Source organism: Prionailurus bengalensis, chromosome B2 (assembly GCF_016509475.1).
Source record: "Prionailurus bengalensis isolate Pbe53 chromosome B2, Fcat_Pben_1.1_paternal_pri, whole genome shotgun sequence".
Classification (NCBI taxonomy): domain Eukaryota; kingdom Metazoa; phylum Chordata; class Mammalia; order Carnivora; family Felidae; genus Prionailurus; species Prionailurus bengalensis.
The window spans coordinates 34,203,576-34,225,800 of NC_057349.1; the positions used below are offsets into that span (position 1 = coordinate 34,203,576).

A 22,225-nucleotide genomic window follows, 5' to 3' on the forward strand; every position below is an offset into this window, starting at 1 on the left:
CACAGAAAACCAGTAGAATGTGCTGATACGGACTCCAGAATGGAGAGTGTTTAGAGAAAGGGGAAGTGTTAACCATGTCAATTTCTAATCCAGAAAAGTGGCAGTTGGATTTGGTAACAGGTCATTAATGACCCGAGAAGAACGGTTTCAGTGTAATGGGTTGAGGAAAGAATGGGAGCCAAGGAAATGACTCACACCTTAAGATACACATGAATTACCTGGAGATCTTGTCAAAATGTAGATTCTACTTTAAGGCCTGAGATTCTGCATTTCTTTTTTTTTTTTTTAATTTTTTTTTTTTCCAACGTTTATTTATTTTTGGGACAGAGAGAGACAGAGCATGAACGGGGGAGGGGCAGAGAGAGAGGGAGACACAGAATCAGAAACAGGCTCCAGTCTCTGAGCCATCAGCCCAGAGCCCGACGCGGGGCTCGAACTCACGGACTGCAAGATCGTGACCTGGCTGAAGTCGGACGCCCAACCGACTGCGCCACCCAGGCGCCCCTATTCTGCATTTCTAAAGAGCTCCCACATAATGCCAGTGTTGCTGGTCTGTGGAATGGCAGAGGTAAAGACTTCACTGTGGGTTAGAGTTATGTGGCGGGCTTCATAAAATATAGATTGCTGGACCCACTTCAGGGTTTCCAACTCAGTAGGTCTAGGGTGACACCTGAGAATGTGCATTTCTTATAAGTTCCCAGGTGACACGAATGCTACTGGTCTAGGAACCATACTTTGAGAACCCTTGGAGAACATTAACTGTAGTGAGGAGCTTTCAAGGTTAAGTTTTTGTTTGTTTGTTGAGGGTGGGAAATAACTAGAGCATATTTATGTTGATGAGAATGATCCAAAAGATAGGCAGAAACTCAGAATGGAGAGAGAAAAGGAATGAAGGAGTAAAGAACTTGAAAGGAGGAGGGAGATGGCTCCAAAGTGAGAGGTCTTGGATTTTTGTAAGAAAGGACATGTGTTCTTAGAGCAAGAGACAAAGCAGAGAAGATAGGTCCAACTGCAGGTGGGTTTGTAGACTTACCCAGGAGGCAGATGGAGCTTCCCTTTGATGGTTTCTATTTTCCCAGTGAAGCCAAGGACAACTTTGAGGGAAGAGAGTGAATTGGAGGTTTGAAAAGAGTGACAGTGTCAAATGATGACTTTGAGTAAGAAAATGGACTTCCTAGGGAAAAAAAAATGGCAGTTTTAGGGCACTTGGGTGGCTCGGTTGAGTGTCCAGCTCTTGGTTTCAGCTCAGGTCATGATCTCACGGTTCATGAGTTCAAGCCCTGTGTTGCGTTCTGCACTGACAGTGCAGAGCCTACTAGGGGTTCTCTCTCTTCCTTTCTCTCTCTCCCTCTTTCTCCGCCCCTTCCCTGCTCATATTCTTTCTCTCAAAATAAATGAGTAAACTTAAAAAAAATTTCTTAAAAAAAAAAGTGGCAGTTTTGAGAGCCTTATTTGAGGGCAAGGCCAGAAATTAAGAATGAAACCAGTCTGTATGATTGTCCATTTTTTTTTTCTTCAACCACAATTTGTTCTTGGATTCAGACAAGGGAAATAAAAATAGTTGAGATCACCCAAAGTCAGACTTTATCCAGGTGAGTATAGGACAGAGAGGCAAACACACAAGGGAACATGCAGTCTAAGCCAGGCGAGAAGGAAAATGAAGATGGGAGAGGGCTTGAAGGGTCGAATCAGGCAATGACGATGAGGTCCACAACTTGTTGTAGTCAGGATACAATTAAACTAGAAGTAAACTGAAAGGCAAAGAAGGTTTGTGATGGAAAACGGGTGCTGGCATTCAAAATTGTGTCGGCAGGGCAGCTTTTGGTGGAGATAGAGGTCCAGGGTGTGACCATGGAGGTGGCTGGACGAGGTGGAGTTTCCTGGAGAGGTCAGGAAACCGAGAGGCCAGGATGTTGGATGTGCCTTCCACCTGGATGTTGAAGTTGCCAAGAATGATGACAGATGTTGAGGGTGGAGAGAGACTTTGAGATAGGAACTAACTTTTTGGTAAATAATGGAAAATTCCAGGTCAGTGGATTATAGTAGCAGGGAGAATGGAACTAATGGAGAATTAGAGGCTGGAAGTAGGCATGGTTGGCAAGGAGGACATCTGCCCCACCTGCTAGCTTTGAGGTACCTGGGATGTGCCCGCTAAGGGCAGGGCTGTAAGACAAGTAGTGTCTTCAAGGTAGAGCCTAGTTTCAATTAAATCAAAGAGTTGGAGGGAAGGCTCAGAAAAGGGGTTGAAGATTTACAGGAGTCGATAACAAATTGGGAGTTGAAGAGTAAGGACACAGTGTAAGGATTTGGGAGTGAAGGGAGGGGAACTTCTGGAACACGTACAGAGTCACATGGGAAAGAGTTTGGTCATGGTAGATGATCCCAAAGTCTTGGATGCCCATTAGAGGCTGAGATAAACAGGAGGATGCGGCATGATTGGATTAGCCCAGTCTCTAAAAATGATTAAAATACACATCAGGATTCTTGCTGTAGTTGTCCTACATGATCTAGCCTCTGCCCATGCCTCTGACCTCATTCTTTTCTCCTCTCCCCTTGCTCCCTGTGTCCCACCTACACAGGCCATCTTTGTGCCCTCCAGCACGCCATAGTTTTTCTACCACTGTTTCTTTTTTCCTTTGTTTGCACTAGCTCTTCTGAGCGGCAGCATGGCAAAGTGGTTAATAGCGTGAGCTGTGGATCCAGATTCTCTGCTCCTGCCACTTTCTAGCTTTGTGATCATGGTCAAGTTGCTTAATCTCTCCGTGCTTCAGTTTCCGAGTTTCTGACTGGGGGAATGATAATAGCATTCACTTTGTAGGGGTGTTAGGGATTAAAAACTATTTTAATTTTAATTTTAAAAATTAATGTAAAGGGCCTAGAATAGTTTTTGGTATATGATAAAGACTCCATAAATATTAATAATACTGTTGTTGTTTTTTTCTGTTTGACGTTCTTTTTCCCTATACCTTTATATGGCTATTGCTTTCTCATCATTCAGTCGTCTCAGCTCAAATGTACTTCCTCAGACATTCTAGCTAAAGTAGCAAAACCCCACTGGCTGTCTTCATTTGTCCCATTCTGTTTTATTTAGTCCTAACATTCATCACTATTTGAAATTATTTTTATTATCCTGCTCTTCCCTCCCCCCATCCCCTGAGGGCTGAGATTTGTTGACCTGTTCCTTACTACATCTAAGCTTCTAAAAAGTGGCAGATACTTTGTAGATGCTCAGGAAATTGTCGTGCCAGCTCATTGCCCTGAAAGCATCCCAAGCCCTCCTCTCTGGTCAGGCAGTATTTGGTGGCAAGGTGACAGTGAAGGCTACATCAGAGAAAACAGAGTCCAGCTCTTTATATATCAGTCTATTGGCTCATGTAGATGAAGTGGCTGCTTATTTTCATGTTAACTGGGACACAACTACATCCATTTTTAAATTTATTGTCTAGCTGCTTTCTACGACCACAGAGTTGTTGAGGAGTTGTGACAAAGACCCTAAGCCTCCCAGAGTCTAAAATATTTACTATCTGGTCCTTCATAGAAAAAATTTTCTGATCCCTGATTTAGATGCATCAAAAAAAAGATGAGAAGGAAACACCATAAATAACAGATTACTTTGGATAGTGGGATTATAGGTTGTTTTAGTTTTTATGTTTATATTTTATACTTTTTATGTATCTTTGTGTAGACCCATTTAATCTGAAAATGGAAAAGCCTTATAAATACTGATTTTGAAATATTTAAAGCACATTTAATGATGAATTCTTCCTGTGTTGTTGTTTTTTTTCCTTAGTGCTGCCTTTGACACAAAAACTGGGTTACGTGTGGCAGTGAAGAAGCTCTCCAGACCGTTTCAGTCCATCATTCATGCCAAAAGGACCTACAGAGAACTGCGGTTACTTAAACATATGAAACATGAAAATGTAAGTTATTCATTCAAGGAAGAATAAATGCTGCTGTTATTTTATGGGTAATTTAATATTATAATTTTCCTTTTTAATCTTTTTCAAGACAGCTTTTCCAAATTCAGGCATTTTAATAAATGTGACAAAGACATCGTTTAAGTTAAATATAACTTTTTCCTTTCTGTCAGTTTGGGAATTTGAAAGCAATGCCATACTGCAAAAAATCCTAAAATCCTAGAAAATCCTAATACCGTGGGGGCATTTGGGTGGCTCTGTCGGTTGAGCATCCGACTCTTGGTTTCAGCTCAGGTCATGATCTCATGTTCCGTGAGATTGAGCCCTGAGTAGGGCTCTGTGCTTGCCTGCTTGTGACAGCACAGAGCCTGCTTGGGGTTCTCTTCCTCTCTCTCTGCCCCACCCCCACTCTGCTCACTGGCACGAGTGCACACACATACACACACTCTGTCTTTCAAAATAAATAAACGTAAAAACCCCAATGCAGTAAATAAAAGGATGCAATTGCAATGTTAGCTGAAAGAGAAAAAAAACAATTGATTGAAGATACTTACTTTCCTAAATTTAAAAATCAAGTTTAGGGGCGCCTGGGTGGCGCAGTCGGTTAAGCGTCCGACTTCAGCCAGGTCACGATCTCACGGTCCGTGAGTTCGAGCCCCGCGTCAGGCTCTGGGCTGACGGCTTGGAGCCTGGAGCCTGTTTCCGATTCTGTGTCTCCCTCTCTCTCTCTGCCCCTCCCCCGTTCATGCTCTGTCTCTCTCTGTCCCAAAAATAAATAAACGTTGAAAAAAAAAATTAAAAAAAAAAAAATCAAGTTTAAAAGAATTTATGTGATTGTGTATGAAAGGATCTGTAAAATTTGTAGCATTGTAGAAACAGTGGCGATAGAGATTTTAGAATCATTTGACCCTATGGATTGTTACGGTGTAGAAAAAAATTCAAAATCTGTAAATTTATTACTTGGCTATTCAGACCTTTTCTGTCTTAATAATTGAATTTTTTTCCCATGGTAAGAAAAAAATTACAGAGATGTGATCCTTTATTAACATACCTTTGCTTCCCAAGGTACAAATTTCTTCTACATTGGGAGCATTGAGACTTAAATTTGGAATTGGACTATGGATGCTCTTGTCATTACAGCTGTAGCTTCTTATTTATTTTCATAGTTTGTTTTAATTGCATCCTATTGAGCAAGTTGTTCTCCACAGGTAACTTCTATTCCTGGGTATAGTGTGCATGAGCATCCATGTGCAAACCTGAGTTTTTAAAGAGTTCCGTGCAGAGCTGCAGCCTTCCCAATCAGTGACATGTTTACAAGAAGTTGATATACATGGAAAAAGCCAGCAGGAGAAGCTCCCTTCCAGGGTCTGCATAAAATCAAGGTGGCCTGGCAGCTTAACTGATGCGTTTACATTTGGTTTTTAACACAGTTGAGTGTGTATGCTGTTTTTCATTACACATTAATAAATGTGACAAAGACATTATCATAGCTTTTAAATAAAGAATACTTTGAAAATGGAATACAAGCCAAACATTTATGGAACCCCAAAGCACTTTCAGGAGGCCTTGGGATCCCACTGATGTGGCCAGCGCTCATTTACGAACATCTGGTTTAGATTAGCAGCGCCATACTTTATTGTTCTGCCTCGCTTCATAGACCATTTAAGCCAATGTTTAGGGCAGGGATTCTTTTGGGTTATCTGAATCCATGCCTTGGCTTTTCTACTGGTCATAAGAAACAGCCTTATTTAGTTTTTTGTGCGTTAGTTTTCTGTAATGAGACACTTCAAAATGTGTCTTATATGATACTAGGCTGGTTACATTTGGGTCACTCTGTAGAAACGAAAAGGCCACAGTGATGGGATATAATTGTTCTAATTTAGGAGAGGCTAAAAGAATCTTTTAAAAAAGAGGACTGATAGTATTAGGATTTTAATCTACACAAGGTGTTGTATAAGCAGCTTGCTTAATAGCAGTTGGTCTTTTTATGGTAACATGTTTAGGTTTCAGCAGTATGAATGTAGAACACCTGTGCTTAAGTATTGGTGATTTGGTTTTGAACAAAAGAAGGCACATGGCTGAACGTTTCAGAGTTCTCTCTTCTGTTGGCAAGTATTTGAAGGAGGAATGGGAAGGGGCTAACAGACTTTGACTCCATGTAGAAAAATTCCTGAACGTCAGCCTATTCTACAAACCCTTAGGAACCGACAGTGTAAAAGTAGTTTTACCCAGGGAAGAGCCAAGGCTTCCGAGTAAGTTTAATCGAGGATTTTTAGAGGAATTCCTCTCCTTCATCTTCCTCTTTCTCTTCCTCTTTCTTTTTCTTAAATGACTTTTTTGGGGGTTGCCTGCCTGGCCCAGTCAGTAGAGCATGTGACTCTTGATCTCCGGGTTGTGAATTTGAGCCCCACATTGGGTGTAGATATTACTTAAAAATAAAATCTGTAAAATAAATAAGTAAATGGCTCTTTTGGGCCACGGTACCTCCAAAAACACCAGGCCTCCAAAAACAGTAGCAGCTTAAAACTCTTGACAATATTAAGTATTGGTAACAAATGTAATTTCTAGGTGCCAAATGCACATGTGATCTTTTCCCCAAAAATGCTGGACTCAGAATCAATATGTCATCTTGAGTTTATTTCTTTTATTAGTGATAACGAATGGCAGACACACATTTACCAGATGGGTAAAGGGGAATGAGCTAGGGAGAATATCCTCTGTGCCTATAAGAGTTATTCTTTGAACAAAGTTACCTGGTGCATTCCTGATTGAACTTGCGACCTTGATCTCATTAACACCTGCTCTAAGGAAACATGAAAGGGGAGCATCTTGCCAGCTGCAGCTTTTTGCCTTCTGGGTAGGTACTGTAAAGATTGCCTGGAGTTAAGGGCCTGGAGATCTGTGCATTTTGAAATTTAAAACTATTCAAGGAATCCTTTAAAAATTTTTATTTGGGATCTACCTTACCGTGGTAGATCCGGTCATTGTTTCGGTGCACTTGTGTTAAAGATATTAAACATTGTTGGTTTCTGAGTTAAAGTGGGCTTTCTCTTGAGTGTGTGCCAATTTGGTAAAAATGTATCACTTCGTCCATCAGTTTTTGACTGTTGTAGGACAGTCATCAGGGACATTTGCTGATTATTTGTATTGTAAATGTCTTTTCTAAATAATTGATTCCTGGGTTACTTTTGGGTGTCTGAAAGCAGGAGTAAAGAAACAGGCTAAAATATAACTTGAATTAAAAGGAAATTTCCATTCAAGAAATGGGAAATAGGGGCACCTGGGTGGCTCAGTTGGCTCAGCATCCAACTCTTGATTTTGGCTCATATCATGATCTCACGGTGTGGGACAGAGCTCCTTGTTGGGCTCCGTGCTGAGCAGGGATCCTCTCTCCCTCTTTCTCTGCCTCTACCCCACTCGTGCTCTCTCTCTCTCAAAATCAATAAACAAACAAACAAACAAACATTTAGCAAAATAAGAATTGAGAAGTGAATAGATTATGGAATGTTCCCCCAAGTTCCCCAGTTTAATGCTGGGAAACTCGTTTTATAGTATTTTCCTTTTCGTGAGTACTCCATAAATACAATTAATGTAATGTAATTAATGTAAAAGCCCACAAAAAATTAAAGATACTTTGATGTAACATGGGTAGTTTTAATCTCATAAGATGTATCCTTTGAAAGAAATTAAAATTTGATAGACTGTTTGCTAACATGCTTGTGCTGTTATGTTTTCCAAATCAGTTTATTGTGCTTCTTGCAGGCATGCTTCTTAGTCATTTGAATAATTTAGATTAGCTTTGTATCTCAGATTTCGTTACTGGAAGTAGCTGCTTCAGATTGTTTCTGTGATTTGTATTTTGTAATTCTTTATAAACTCTAAGGACTGTGATCACCACTTAATTTGGTAATCCACAGAGGGTCAGTCCTTTGTGCTAGGCACCTTCAGTTACACTGTCTCCTTAATCTTCCTCACAATGTGATAAAAATACGCATCCCCCTCTCTTTCATATGAGGAAAATGAGGCTCAGAGAGGATTCCTTTCTTTCATTTATTTAACAAATACTACTTGAGGTGCTATGTGCCAGACAGTATTCCAAGTGCTGGGGTTATTGGAATGAAAAAGACATAAGTTCATGGATCCGGGAAATCACAAACTGACTGTGGAGTTCAGACTTACAGCTGTTTGATTCCAAAATGCTTGTTGTGTTTTCAAATAGAAGTTGGAGCTTTATTTGAAAATATTTTGGACTTACATTGTTTTGCTATCTTTGAGGTAACTCTTACATGAAAAATCCTATATAAATTGACATCTAGTGTTTTAATTTTACTTTAATTTGAGGATTTTCACAATCACAATTGAAATAATGTAAGACAATGTAAATTGTTTTAAACTTTTCCTGTCATTGGGGAGATGGAACATCTCACGTAATAAGAATCAATGATTAAAGAATATTGGAACAGTTGAACAAAATCGACTTCTAGATCTCAGTTACCTAAAGTACAAGTGGGGATGGGCAGAGTAATCAAAAGACCAAAGATCTTAAGCCAGGAGTATATCAGACTCAAGAAAAACTGTTATGGTTTCGATGGAGAAGGTAAAAGAAAATGATGTGACTTAAATTTAAAGCACGATTCAGAGCTGTTATAAGGTCACAGATACACTATTGGTGGGAATGTAAATTGACCTCAGCTTTATGTAGGACAATTTGACAATACTAAGATCCTTAAATATATCAGTATCCTTTGATGCTGTAATTCTATTTGTTGAAATTTATTTTCTGGAAGGAAATACAAGATGTGCAAAATATATATTACATACACATGTACATGCACAGTTGCAGTGTTCCTTAAATGTCCAAAGATAGGAAATTGGTTAATTAACGGTATATACAAATGGTAGAGCATGAAATATATTTGAGGATATGGGAATAGTCATTATATAGTGACAAGGCAGGATATAAAACTGTATGCAGAATATAACCCGAACTTATTTTACATATATCAGAAAAATCAAAGGAAATATCTCAAAATGTTAATGATAGTTATAATGGGTAGTACAGTTATAAGTAATTTTGGTTTTCCTTTTTTTTTTTTTAAGTTTATTTATTTATTTTGAGAAAGAGAGAAAGCATGAGCAGGAAGGGGCAGAGAGAGGGGGAGAGAGAGAATCCCAAGCAGGCTCTGTGCTGTCAACAAGGAGCCAATGTGGGGCTCGATCTCACAAACTGCAAGGTCATGACCTGAGCCGAAATCAAGAGTTGGACATGTAATCATCTGAGCCACCCAGACATCCCAGTTTTGGTTTTCTTGTATACAGTTGTCTGGGTAATGATCTTACAGGTACCTTTCCTTTGGAATAAGATGTAAAGTTTTGGAAAGCTATTCTCCTTGACTTCCAAGGCCTTTCCCTTTTGGGTTCAGGCTATATAATTGAAATTGCTTTTAAAAGCCTGGTAGTTGAATGAGTGGAGTAACATTCTAATTAAAAGTGTGCTTTTTCATGATAAGGTTTTGAGCATTGGTGTATTTTACTTTCAGAGCTGTTTGTTTAGCTTGGTTGGTTAGAGCAACATGCTAATGAGGCCACTGTCATGGGTCAATTTTCATGAAGGCCATTTGGCTTTCATTTGTTTCATTTCCAGATATTCTTTTTTTTTTTTTTTTTTAATATATGAAATTTATTGTCAAATTGGTTTCCATACAACACCCAGTGGTCATCCCAAAAGATGCCCTCTTCAATACCCATCACCCACCCTCCCCTCCCTCCCACCCCACTTCAGCCCTCAGTTGGTTCTCATTTTTTAAGAGTCTCTTATGCTTTGGCTCTCTCCCCCTCTAACCTCTCTCTCTCTTTTTTTTTTTTTTTTTTTCCTTCCCCTCCCCCATCGGTTCCTGTTAAGTTTCTCAGGATCATTTCCAGATATTCTTAACTCTTGTTTTAGAAGTAACTGATGGTGGTTGGGGAATGGTGGTGGTATAAATGGATTGATCAGTATAACTCCACGACCAGAAAAACTGCTCAAAGACCATGGATTACTGAGTATTAAGTAGTTTTCGCTTTATCCTTCCATAAAGATAGCCTTTTGAAAAAATTTTTAAATTTTCTGATCCAAGTACCTGATGATGATTAAGAAAAGTATCTGAATTTTAAGACTATTGTAAGAATAATACCAAGATTATATACTAAGAGAGTATTTTGGAGCTCAAAAATATCAGTCTTGAAGACTACATCTGGAAAATTTTCATGGAATGATAATACGTTTAAAAAAGATACATGATGCTGGGGCACCTGTGTGGCTTAGTTGGTTAAGTGTCCTACTCTTGATCTCTGCTCGGGTTATGATCTCATGGTTTGTGAGATTGAGCACCGTGTTGGGCTCTGTGCTGATAGTGCAGAACCTTTGTGATTCTCTTCCTCTTTCTCTGCCCCTCCCCCACTTGCATGCATACTCGCTCTCTCTCTCTTTCTCAAAATAAATAAGTAAATAAACATTAAAAAAAAGAAACATGATACTGTAATAATAGTTCTAGAAGTCTGACCTTTTTCTGCTTGTTAATCATTAGTCTATTAGTGCATATGTGAGTCAAGAGCCCTAAATCTTTTTGCTTCTTATTTACAAGTGGCTAAATGTGAGCAAATTCTAAAGAGATGAAGTTTTTAGTGGTAAAATATGTTATGGGAAATGATGTTAACAAGTAAAAATCAAAACCATAATATGGGTAAAAAATAAGTTGTAGTTAAATGTATGATGTTGTGGTGTTATTGAACTGAGATGGTAGGATTTGAAATTCGTTCCTATTAAAATGACTAAGCTTGATGGGTACTATGGTTCTATATTTATTTACTGTCTGATTTTTCTGTTTTCTCATAGGTGATTGGTCTGTTGGATGTTTTTACACCTGCAAGGTCTCTGGAGGAATTCAATGATGTGTGAGTGAACCTTTTGCATTTGCCTTCCTTTGCTAGATGATGAGTGGCAGTCTATTTCTATTCCTGTTTAGCAGTAAACAGACTTCAAAAGATTCTTTATTCCTGTCATCCAGCTCTTCTAGGGGATGGGGATGAATACAGAGATGGTATATTATGTGTGGTGTAAATCTGCATGGGAGGGGTCGGTGCCCAAACTCCTGCTTTGTTCAAGGGTCACCTACATAGTAGTATCTTCATCATTTTAAGGCACATTGTGAAGATTCAGTAGTGAGTCCTTACAGAGTTCCATGGAAAGGAGTATAGGCAGTTTTGACTATGACTTTTGTTCTCACATTGCCTGTCCCAGTTCTTAAAGAGACGCCTTTCCAGGTTACATCATTAAATTTGCATCATTGAATTTACATCAAAAAACCAGGACCTGGTTTTATACAAGTTCTTCTCTCTTTTTTGTCCCACTTACGTGTGGAAATGATACTAGACTTGCACACTCTTCTTTGAAGAACTGGATTTCTGTCCTGGGACAAGGGGTGGACCTCACGTGTTGAGAAAGCTGATGAATTGTGCTGATTCTCCCAGTTGTGACCATCTCATTGTGTCAAGCCTGTGACCCACCCTGGAAAACAGACCCTGAGATTCTCAGAAACCAGTAATAGGGGCTTGGGAAAATGAAGCAGGAGAGAAAGCTGCTACAGGGTTATTTAGGAGGTCACTACTGTGGGCAGTCGGGCTGAAAACTGCCAGAATCTTCTAGGAAGCAGTTTGAATGTACCTCAGATGGGGAAGATTTATCCCCTGGCCCCTGACCCCATTGGCAAGGATTGCTCTATGGGGAATTAATGACCTCACATGCCCAGGTTGCACATGTATGAGTTCAAGATAGATTCCAGCAGGTGTTCTTGTGCATGGAACAATCTACTGTAGCTTTCCCAGTGTCTGAATTAGCACACCTCCCTCCCATCCCTAATTCGCAGATACACTATGCCGTAAGAGAGAAGTAACACCTTAAATTCCAGCTTTATTGAAATATAATTGACATAGAACGTTGTGTAAGTTGGGTTCTGATTTTTTTTTTTTTAAGTTTATTTATTTTGAGAGAGAGAGAGCAAGCACAAGTAGGGGAGGGGCAGAGAGAGGGAGAATCCCAAGCAGGCTCTGTGCTGCTAGCACAGAGCCCAACTCAGGGCTCAAAGTCATGAACCCCAAGATCATGACCTGAGCCAAAACCAAGAATCGGATACTTAACTGACTGAGCCACCCAGGTGCCCCAGGTTCTGATTACAGTAAAACCTTGGATTGCAAGTAACTTGTTCTGCGAGTGTTTTGCAAGACAAGTAAACATTTCTAATACATTTTAACTTGATAAACAAGCAATGTCTTGCAATACAAATAGTACATGATGCCAAACATCACATGATCACAACTGAGCCAATGGTTCTTGAAATTCCCTTTGATATACAAGTGCTTTGGATTATAAGCTTGTTTCCAGAAAGAATTATGCTCACAAACCAAGGTTTTACTGGATTTATAAACAAGAATTGAGTTTATCTCTTAGGAGGAAATCTCAGCACCACTTATTGAATATTTGCTGAGCAGAGTGTTAGAAAAAGCCTCAAAATAATGGAAAACACTACTCTTTGCCCTTGACAAATCAAAATCTTACTGGGGGAAGGAAGTAAATTTAAAACCGATTTGTAATCAAGATACGAATTGGCTATAGGACCTTGGACTAGTCACGTTGCCTCCCCGGGCCCCCAGTGGTTCTCTAATTAAACCTAATAGGCAAATGATGAAAATTGGGGTGGTTGACTTCTGAAGCTTTTTTGATACTGGAGAATCTCGGAAAACAGAATGGTGAACCTAAGGTTGCCTGAAGAAAATATTTCATTGTTTATTTTTCTATAATGTTTGTATCACTGAAAAAAATTAGTGCTTGTCCAGGACTGTGGCTATTTCAGAGTTTTCCAAAGTCATTTCAGAATTTGCATAAGAGACCAAACATCTTCGCCTACAATTAATTGCAAGGTTTGCAAATTTAAATACTTCTAGGGCCAACTAACACAAATGAGGCTCAGCATTATACAACTGGGAGTGGGGGTGTGTGTGGTAAAACAAAATACTGGTACTGTACTTCCTTAAAGTAGTCAAATTCACATTAAAACAAAGCAGGCAGATAAAAACCCACTATTCTGGCCAAATCAGACGCGCTAAAGGCTAGAGTGGTTCTGTAGCCTGCCAGGTTTAGAGTAGGCTATAATTTTGAACATGAATTTTTTGTGCTAATTAATAAAATCTCTAGTACTTTTCATACTTACAGTTGAATTTTAATTATGTGTTATGTGTATTTGTGCCTTTATGTTGCAGTTAGCATGTTTCATTTATCATACAATTCAAATACAATTTTCCTGAATTTGTAACTTCTTGGTTACTAGGCATTGTGCATACTTCATTTGTAAGACTATATACTTTTTTACTTAAAAAAATTTTTTTTATTACGTTTATTTATTTTTAATAGAGACAGCAATAGTGGGGGAGGGGCAGAGAGAGAAGGAGACAGAATCAGAAGCAGGCTCCAGGCTCAGAGCTGTCAGCACAGAGCTGGACATGGGGCTTGAACCTACAAGCCGCGAGATCATGACCTGAGCCGAAGTTGGACGCTTAACCAACAGAGCCATCCAGGCGCCCCAAGACTATGTACTTTTTTAAATTTAAACTTTATTTTGAAGTAATTTCTGCCCCCAACATGGGGCTTGAACTCAGAATCCTGAGATCAAGAGTCACATGATCTACTGACTGAGCCAGCCAGGCACCCCTGTGAGAACATAACTTTTGAGAAAGGAACAATAGATAGTGAGTTTTGGTCATTAGGAACAATGTGAATCTAACAGAGAGAGAGATTGTTTGGAAAATGTGGAGTTAAAAGATGAATATATGAAGCTGTTCTTGACTGCCATATGATGTGGTTATACAGATGGCAAAATTTTGTAGTTTGGTGACTGAAAATCATTTGGACATTTCTCTTGGCTTCTTGATGGTAATGTTTGCTGGGAGGTGGCATATATATGCATATGCATGCTTCAAATATTTAGTTCCCAATAGAAATCCAAAGAAATTATTTTTTAAAGTGTTTATTAACTTATTTTGAGAGAGAGACAGAGAGCACATGAGTGAGGGAGACAGGCACAAGGAGAGAGGGAGAGAATCCCAAGCAGGCTCCACCCTCAGCGTGGAGCCCTGTGCGGGGCTCAGTCTCACAACCATGAGATCATGACCTGAGCTGAAGTCAAGAGTCAGTCTCTTAACCGACTAAGCCACACAGGCACCCCAGAAATCCAGAAATTTTAAATGGCACTGGCCATTTAATGCTTGATTAGAACCTAACCCCTAGAGAAAGCTGCAACTTTGTGCAACAATATTGCCTTTTCTTGGGGATGTCAGTTCTCTAATCAAGCTTATAGGCAATGAAGAGTCTTTGGACTCTTAGTGGGAACTATTTCCTCAAATTTCAGGAAAGCTGAATTGTCATGGTAAGTGGAATTTTCTACTGCTTTTTGCATTTTTTGTTTTTTACACCTTCACATTGCAGGTTTCTTATACCTGAGTTCCTTATCTCTGCTTAGTTCTTGAAGAGGAAATAGAAGTGGGGTTTTAGAATCTGCTGTGATCTAGCAGAAGACCTTACAACAGGGTCAGCCAGCAACCGTTGTTTCAGTGAAAACCAGTGTGCAAATTATCACCTTGTGTAGAGTTAAACTTGATAAAAATGACTGTTCATCTAACAAGTGTAACTTTTTTCCTTTAAAAAATTTTTTTAACGTTTGTTTTTGAGACAGAGACAGAGCATGAACACGGGAGGGGCAGAGAGAGAGGGAGATACAGAATCTGAAGCAGGCTCCAGGCTCTGAGCTGTCAGCACAGAACCCAACTCGGGGTTAAACTCATGGACCGTGAAATCATGACCTGAGCTGAAGTCTGATGCTTAACCGACTGAGCCACCCAGGGACCCCTAACAAGTGTAGCTTTTTTATGTCATTGTAAATAAAAGCTGCTGAGCATACTGCATTGGTAAAGAGAGTTTCTGGATTACATTTAATCTGATTTCATTCAGTATTTGAACACCTATCCTGTGCTAGGCACGGTACTAGTTTCTGAGGAATGTAACAGTAAATAAAGATAAGCATGATCTCTGATGATCGAGTTGAGACTCCTCATAGGAGAGAAGAAAATTTTTAATAAACCATAGGCAGTGTGGTAGGTTCTGGAAGATCCTACATGATTTGTTCCTGTGCACTCCCTGACCACATCTATATTCTTCCCACCCACTCTCTGCATCCATCCACTCTGGCCTCTGTGTTCTTGCTTGAATATGGACATCCACATTCCCAGTGGGACCTTTATCCTGGTTTCTAATGTTGGCCTGAACACCCTCCCCACATATCCACATGACTGGCTCCTTCGTTTCTTTCAGGACCCACTCAAAGGTCTCTTCACCAGAAGCTCTTTTTCCCCTCACTAGCATAGCTTCAGCCTACCACCGTCCGTGTCTACACCTCACTCCACGTTGTTCTTAGATGTTGCCATCCTACATTTGTGATTGTGTCTCTTCTCCCTCTGGCTTGCACGGTCTAGTAGAGTAGGGAGTTTGTTTTCTTCCTTGTTGAATCTTTAAAGTTTTTTTTTTTTTTTTATGTTTTGTTTATTTTTGAGACAGAGAGACAGGGCACGAGTGGGGGAGGGGCAGAGAGATAGTCGAATCTTTAGTACTTAGAGGTTTCAGATGAGGAAACTGTGGTCGAGAGAAGAACTGAATTCTGTAATACTACATATGAAATTGCATACAACTCAGGTCTTTTGGCTCTAAATGTATTTCTTTTTTCTTTTTTTTTCTAAATGTATTTCTAATGACATTTTTCTTGATCCAGGGCTGTGATTATTATTTGAAAGTCTGCCAGCCTTTCTTACTGGGTAGATACTATGATTGGTTCTGTGTAAGATGTCACAACTGAAGGCCTTCCAGTTGTATGTGGTGCCTGTTTGTAATGAGACAAAACATAAATGTTTACCTAAAATAACTAAAGGACCAAGTCAAATTTCTAATGTCGAAGCAACATACAGGGTCTCAAGACACAGGAGAAACTCAGTAGAGGAAAGCCTCTAAACAAAGTAATAATTGGGTCTGAAGAAACAGGTAAATATAGATGGGGCTTAGAGGTTGAAATTTATTCCAGACAGTCAAAGAAATGAAGAAAACGTGTCAAGTGTACAGAAAAAGAGATTTGATTGAATGGAGAATGTTAAAGGAGTTGATAGATAAGCATTGATTTTTGTTTTGTATTTGGATAAAAACTGTGTAAGTAAATTATGATTGATTGGCTTTTGTGGCAGAGAAGAGTTGTTTTCCTAATTTAGCAAATAAGCACTATCTGCTCGGAAGTAATGCTTTCCTCCATCACTGTGAAAGAAATACCCAGCCTCATTGTTTGGGCTTACAGAAATACTTTCATTCTTTGAAAATAGGCTGAGCGCCCAAGATAGGTAATGCAGGAAGAGAAGCAGTCTGGGAGAAAGATGAAGGAGTTAACTGTATCAACGGTATATTTGCAACTTACTTCCTTCGCAGGTCTGCTGCCGACCTGCCAAGGGTAGAGAGTTGGTGAAACTCCTTGTAGCTGTCTTCAGTGACTTACATTTAATACCATTGAGTTTTTGTCTGATATGGTCAATAAGATGTCCCCCTTTTCTCAGATGAGCTAATTTAAAAAGGTAAAGAAGCTTCAGGGTCTGGCTTAGAGTTTGGGTCCTTCAATAAATCTTTCCCGGGGCGCCTGGGTGGCTCAATGGGTTAAGCATCCGACCTCAGCTCAGGTCATGATCTCACAGTCCGTGAGTTCGAGCCCTGCGTCGGGCTCTGTGCTGACAGCTCAGAGCCTGGAGCCTGCTTCAGATTCTGTGTCTCCCTCTCTTTCTGCCCCTCCCCTGCTCATGCTCTGTCTCAAAAATAAATTAAAAAAAAAATTTTTTTTAATAAAAAATAAATCTTTCCCTTCAATTAACTCCTTCCTAAGTATGGGTTGGGGCCCTCTTTTGTGTGTTCTCTAGCACCTTGATATTTTATAGCTCTAATCATGCTTTCTTAGGAGTTTATATTCATAAATACCTTCCTCTCATCTAAATTCTGTAACTCTCTTTTTCATCATTGCATCCCCAGTGCTCAACAATTAATATTTGTTGGTGGAGTGATTGAAGAAATAACCTTGTGCTGTTTACAACTGATTGATGATCTAATTTTCTGGTAGTATGCTCAGTATATTCTCTTTTGACTAGCTTTGTGTTTTTATCCTGTAATGTAGACCATATAGTAAAATATTGAGTCCAGGTTGATTGATGCAGATAATTTAGAGGTCACCTCTCAGTAATCTTTGCTTTAAATGAGGAGAATAGTTTGTTGTGAAATAAGCTGGCTAAGCTGTCTACATGGCTGCTAAATGGTGCCTTTACTCCTTACATTAAAACCATCTGGTCTGCTTACCAGATAAGATCTTTGGCATGAGTATTTTAATGAGATGTATCTTGCTTGGTCCTACTAGTAATTCTATATGCATTGTCCTGAGTCATTAGATTCTGTTCAGTAGTAATTTAGTGCCTACTATCTACCAGATACTGTTCTAGTTTCTATAGATACTACAGGAAACAAAAATAATTTTGTCCTCCTTGCACATTGTACAGATAGATAACAATAAACCATGAGCATAAAAAAAATTTAGTGTATTAGCAGGCAATAATGCTGTGGACAAAAAGAAAAGGTAACATAGGGGAATTTAGGAGTGTGAGGGCAGGGTGTGAGATGCAGTGGCCAATGACGTTCTCATTGCGAAGGTGAATTTTGGAGCAAACATTTGAAGGAGTAGAGGAATTAGACTCACGGATATTCTGGGGGAAGAGCATTCCAGGCAGGAGAGCATTCTAAGCAGAAAGAATAGCCAGTGCAAAGGTCCTGAGATAGAGGACTCCATGCTGAATTGGAATTTCAGCAAGGGGTCTCTGTGCCTGGAGTAAGGAGGCCAGTGTGGAGCTGAATGGAACAGGGGAGAGAAGTAGATGATGAGGTCAGAGAGATATTTGGGAACAGGGTGCTGGATTATGTAAAGTTTTATTCGGCCATTGAGGGGGTTTTATCTTTATTCTAAATGAAAAGGAGAGAAGTGATATGATCTGATTTTTATTTTTAAAAAATTACTCCGCTGCTGTGTTGCAAATAGATTGTAATGAGTCCCAAGGATCACTGGATGTATTTCAGAGGCTTGTGGTTACAAATTGTCAATCTCTGTGATTATTTTAAATATGGAAATATTTTTTTGCCTTGTGATGATTGCTTTATCAAATAGGACTAACAGTAGTAGACATGCCAATCTATAGATATAAGAGAGATTTTTTTTTTCTATGAAGATTTTTTCTGATTGTATCATGCTTTAAAAAGAAAGGTGGTAGGGGAGGAGTCTTGACAATTGGGTGTTATCCAAGAAGTGCTTAATAAGTGAAGTTCTAAAATGGGGCACTGTTGAGAGTACTGAAAACCTCTTAATGTAGAGTTCTGCCTTTTTGCTGGTACAGTAACTTTTACTTATGATCACTTTGAGAGATGGTGATTTGTGCTCTTTATGTTTGATTTAATTTAAGGGAGACCGTCTTCCAAGGAAAGTGAAGAACAAGATTTGAATCAGGCCATGAAATTGTCTTTTCAGCCTTTAGACTAATAAAGTCCGATTTACTTAATTCATTTTTTTAAGTGCATTTAAAAAATTTTTTTATTATATGAAATTTATTGTCAAATTAGTTTTCATACAACACCCAGTGCTCATCCCAAAAGATGCCCTCTTCAATACCCATCACCTCCCCTCCCCCACCCCCCCCACCCCCCATCAACCCTCAGTTTGTTCTCAGTTTTTAAGAGTCTCTTATGCTTTGGCTCTCTCTCCCACTCTAACCTCTTTTTTTTTTCTTTTTTTTTCCTTCCCCTCACCCATGGGTTTCTGTTAATTACTTAATTCATTTTTAAAGATGGGAGCACTAGGAAGGGAAGAGAGGGACCCATGGCTCTCCACTGGCTGCAGCCTCTATGCTCACAGCTCAATTTGCCCAGAATCCAAAGGCCTCCTTGGCCAAGGGCTCCATCATGCTGGGTATTTTCATCCTGATGTTCTTTGCCATCCTAGGCCTGGTCATTCTGGCCTACATTATCTGTCTGCTCTAGTGGCCTGCGGCTGCGATAGGGAGCCCTCAGAACCGTTCAGCAGGGAGGGAGGAAGCTGACTGGTTGAGCATCCTGCTTGGCTGACACACCAGTGGATCTTTGTTTCTGGTCATTATTTTGGCTCCTGGTCTCCAGGCCAGCGCGGGGCCTCTTATCAACAGCAGCAACCCTGCTGCCCAACAGACCTCTTCCAGAGCCTTCTGGATACAATACGGTTAACCACTGTGAAGCAGGGGGCTTTTTGAGCTGGAGATAGAGGGTGTTGAGGACACAGAGCTGAAATGTAGACCATTATGGAGAACTGCTCAAACATTCATCTTGATAGCCTTTCTTTAGGTGTAAAGGCAACTGCCTATGATGCTAAAATATGTTCTTTCCTCTCCCTGTCACATGTGTGTGTGTGTGGGGGGGTCCCTTGTAAGTTCAAGAGCACATTGTCCATCTTCGTCTATGAAGTAGTCACTTTATCAGTGTCTTTACAGATTGCACAGTCTAAGGCTGTGTGGTATCCCTGTCTCACTCTGTAGCCAAAAGGAACTTGTCATCTGAATTTAAGATTTATCATAATTTTTACCACTCCATACCACTTGTGCCCTAGGTTCTCATTTAAAGAGAGAGATGGTTATATGGTCCTCATTCTTTGTGACTGGGTGAGTTATAAATTCTTGAAATAGGGTATCTATAACTCATCTTGTTATTTGAGAAAAATATCTCTCTTACCCTAAATAAATGTCTTTAATTTTGTCAAATATTCCTTTTATGGAAAAAAAAAAAAACTTTCAACTTATTTCTTTGTCCAATTAGGGTTGAGGAAACCATGTATTTTGGAATCCAGACGAGGCTTGGGCCCCAAATCTGTGGTAGTTAATTTCCTTGAAAAGTCCATCATAATTGTTCTACATTTGATTTTCCTTTCTAGCTTAAAAATAAACAGAGAGAAAAAAAAGATGACAACTAGATAGCATTCCGGCTTTCTCAAGTCAAACCTCTGTTAATTTATTTGAGGTATTATGAGCACTGACAATACTAGTCATGTCTTTACCAAAATGTAACTAAATTTGCTTTCCAGAGACAAATGCTGTAGAAATGTGGTTATCCATGAATGTTCCTTTTGGAATAGACTTATTCCAAATGTGTTCATCTACATTTTCTTCTCCCTTGTTCACCGTTTTAAAAGTTCATACCTCTTCCATAAACATTCAGTAACTTTGCATGATGCTTGCTTTTGTCCACTGTTGGAAGGTTTATTTTTGAAACCTTTCAGTATATGATGAGCTGGAATTTGACAATTGGTTGTTGTGAATTAGTCTTTGGGATTCGTGGAAACAACATACAGTGATTAGGTTACTCCCTGCAAGACATTTCTGCCATGAATGCTTTTTAGTTTATTTAATTGTAGCCTGGCAGCAATGCATGATAGTTATTACTATATAGACTCATTAATTTAATGTTTTGACAGTCTCACCCTCTGCCTGGAAATTTTACTGATAAAATAGATGTGGTCTCTAATGGGGACAGTGGTGGAATATTCTAATTAAAAGCATGCTCTTTGTCTCTCAGGCTGTGCACTCAGTGGTCTTCTGGCTATATAGGATTTCTTAAATTTTTTTTCTTAATGTTTATTTATTTTTGAGAGAGAGAGAGACAGACAGAGTGCGAGCAGGGGAGGGGCAGAGAGAGAGGGAGACACAGAATCTTGAGCAGGCTACAGGCTCTGAGCTGTCAGCTCAGATGCGGGGCTTGAACTCACGAACCATGAGATCATGGCCTGAGCCGAAGTCAGACACTTAACCAGCTGAGCCATCCAGGCACCCCTGGCTGTATAGGATTTCTTAAGTCACTGGTAACCATTTAAACACAATAGTTATATTTGAAATTACTATGGTTGTTTTGGTAATACTGCTTAACATCTTTGTGAACTAGAACAGGCATATTAGAGAGTTAAGATTTTTAGGTTTTATTTCAAGACAAATTAAGGGAGATTCTAAGTGGAATCATGTAGAACAATGTTCTCTTTGTTTACCCTTTCTCCTTAAAATTATTTGTTAAAATCGAGAGAATAATCCTTGTTCTATCCAAAGTCATAAAATGTAATTCTTTGCAAAACACTTATAAAATAGAAATTGGATTCTCTCTTCCTCAACCTGAGCCTTACATTTTGTCATAATTGATATTATGCATATGGCAACCATTGTACTTGATCTTCTGGGAGAAGTCCTGATTTCAAAATATTAACCAGTTATTGATAACATTCTCATATTTGTCAGATTATGTGTTAGTTGGGGCTAAAAAAATACAGTGACTGTGATTAAGATGGAATATTGCTAGGCTTTTGCCAACTTTCTTCTTTCAGTAAAGATTAACTTTGATAGTAAGTATCAAAGTTACTTACTTTGATACTTACTGTCAAATTACTTAATTGAGAATTACTATGGAAATTATCTAGAGATACTGCTTCCCTGATTATTGTGACACTTAGAAAACTTTTTTTTTTTTAAAGAAGATCATTCTTTTGACTTACATTTGAGGTCAAACGGAAGAATTTGGAAGCAGTATGTGCTGTGATTAAGACCATGGTCCTGGGCGCCTGGGTGGCTCAGTTGGTTAAGCATCTGACTTCAGCTCACGTCATGATCTTACGGTTCGTGGGTTTAAGCCCCTCATCGGGCTCTGTGCTGACAGCCCAGAGCCTGGAGCCTGCTTCGGATTCTGTGTCTCCCTCTCTCTCTGCCCCTCCCCTGCTTATGCTAGCTCTCTCTCTCTCTCTCTCAAAAATAAACATTAAAAAAAAAGTTAAAAAAAAAAAAAGACCATGGTCCTGAGAGCAAACAGTTTTTGATTCAACCCTTGATATTATCACTGTTTTAACCTTGAGCAAGTTACATATCCTTGTTCTGTTTCCTTATCAGTGAAATGGCAAGGCTAATGAGACTTAACCTTATAGAGTCGTCGGGAAGAATACATGAGACACAGGCATGATACACAGCGCTTGACACAGAGCAAGCACTGACTACATTTGGTTGTTATGTTGAGCTTGGAACATCTCTTAAAAGGGAACTACCTTTAATGAAGCCTTTCAAAAAGTCCAATTCACTCTTTAAATTACATTTAGAGTCTGCCCTTTCCT

At 39.3% G+C, this 22,225-nt stretch overlaps 1 protein-coding gene across 6 annotated transcripts in view; it reads left to right on the top strand.

The window, feature by feature from the left end:
• Positions 1-22,225, top strand: part of MAPK14 (mitogen-activated protein kinase 14) — a 74,757-nt gene that overhangs the window by 21,411 nt on the left and 31,121 nt on the right. For all 6 annotated transcript variants that reach the window (XR_006299135.1, XM_043592974.1, XM_043592972.1 and 3 more), the window contains exons 2-3: positions 3,791-3,920; positions 10,792-10,850. Coding sequence is in view for 5 of the 6 variants with exons in the window: in XM_043592974.1 (XP_043448909.1) it covers positions 3,791-3,920; positions 10,792-10,850 (189 nt within the window). In the remaining variant the exon portion in view is untranslated. The remainder of the gene's footprint in view (positions 1-3,790; positions 3,921-10,791; positions 10,851-22,225) is intronic.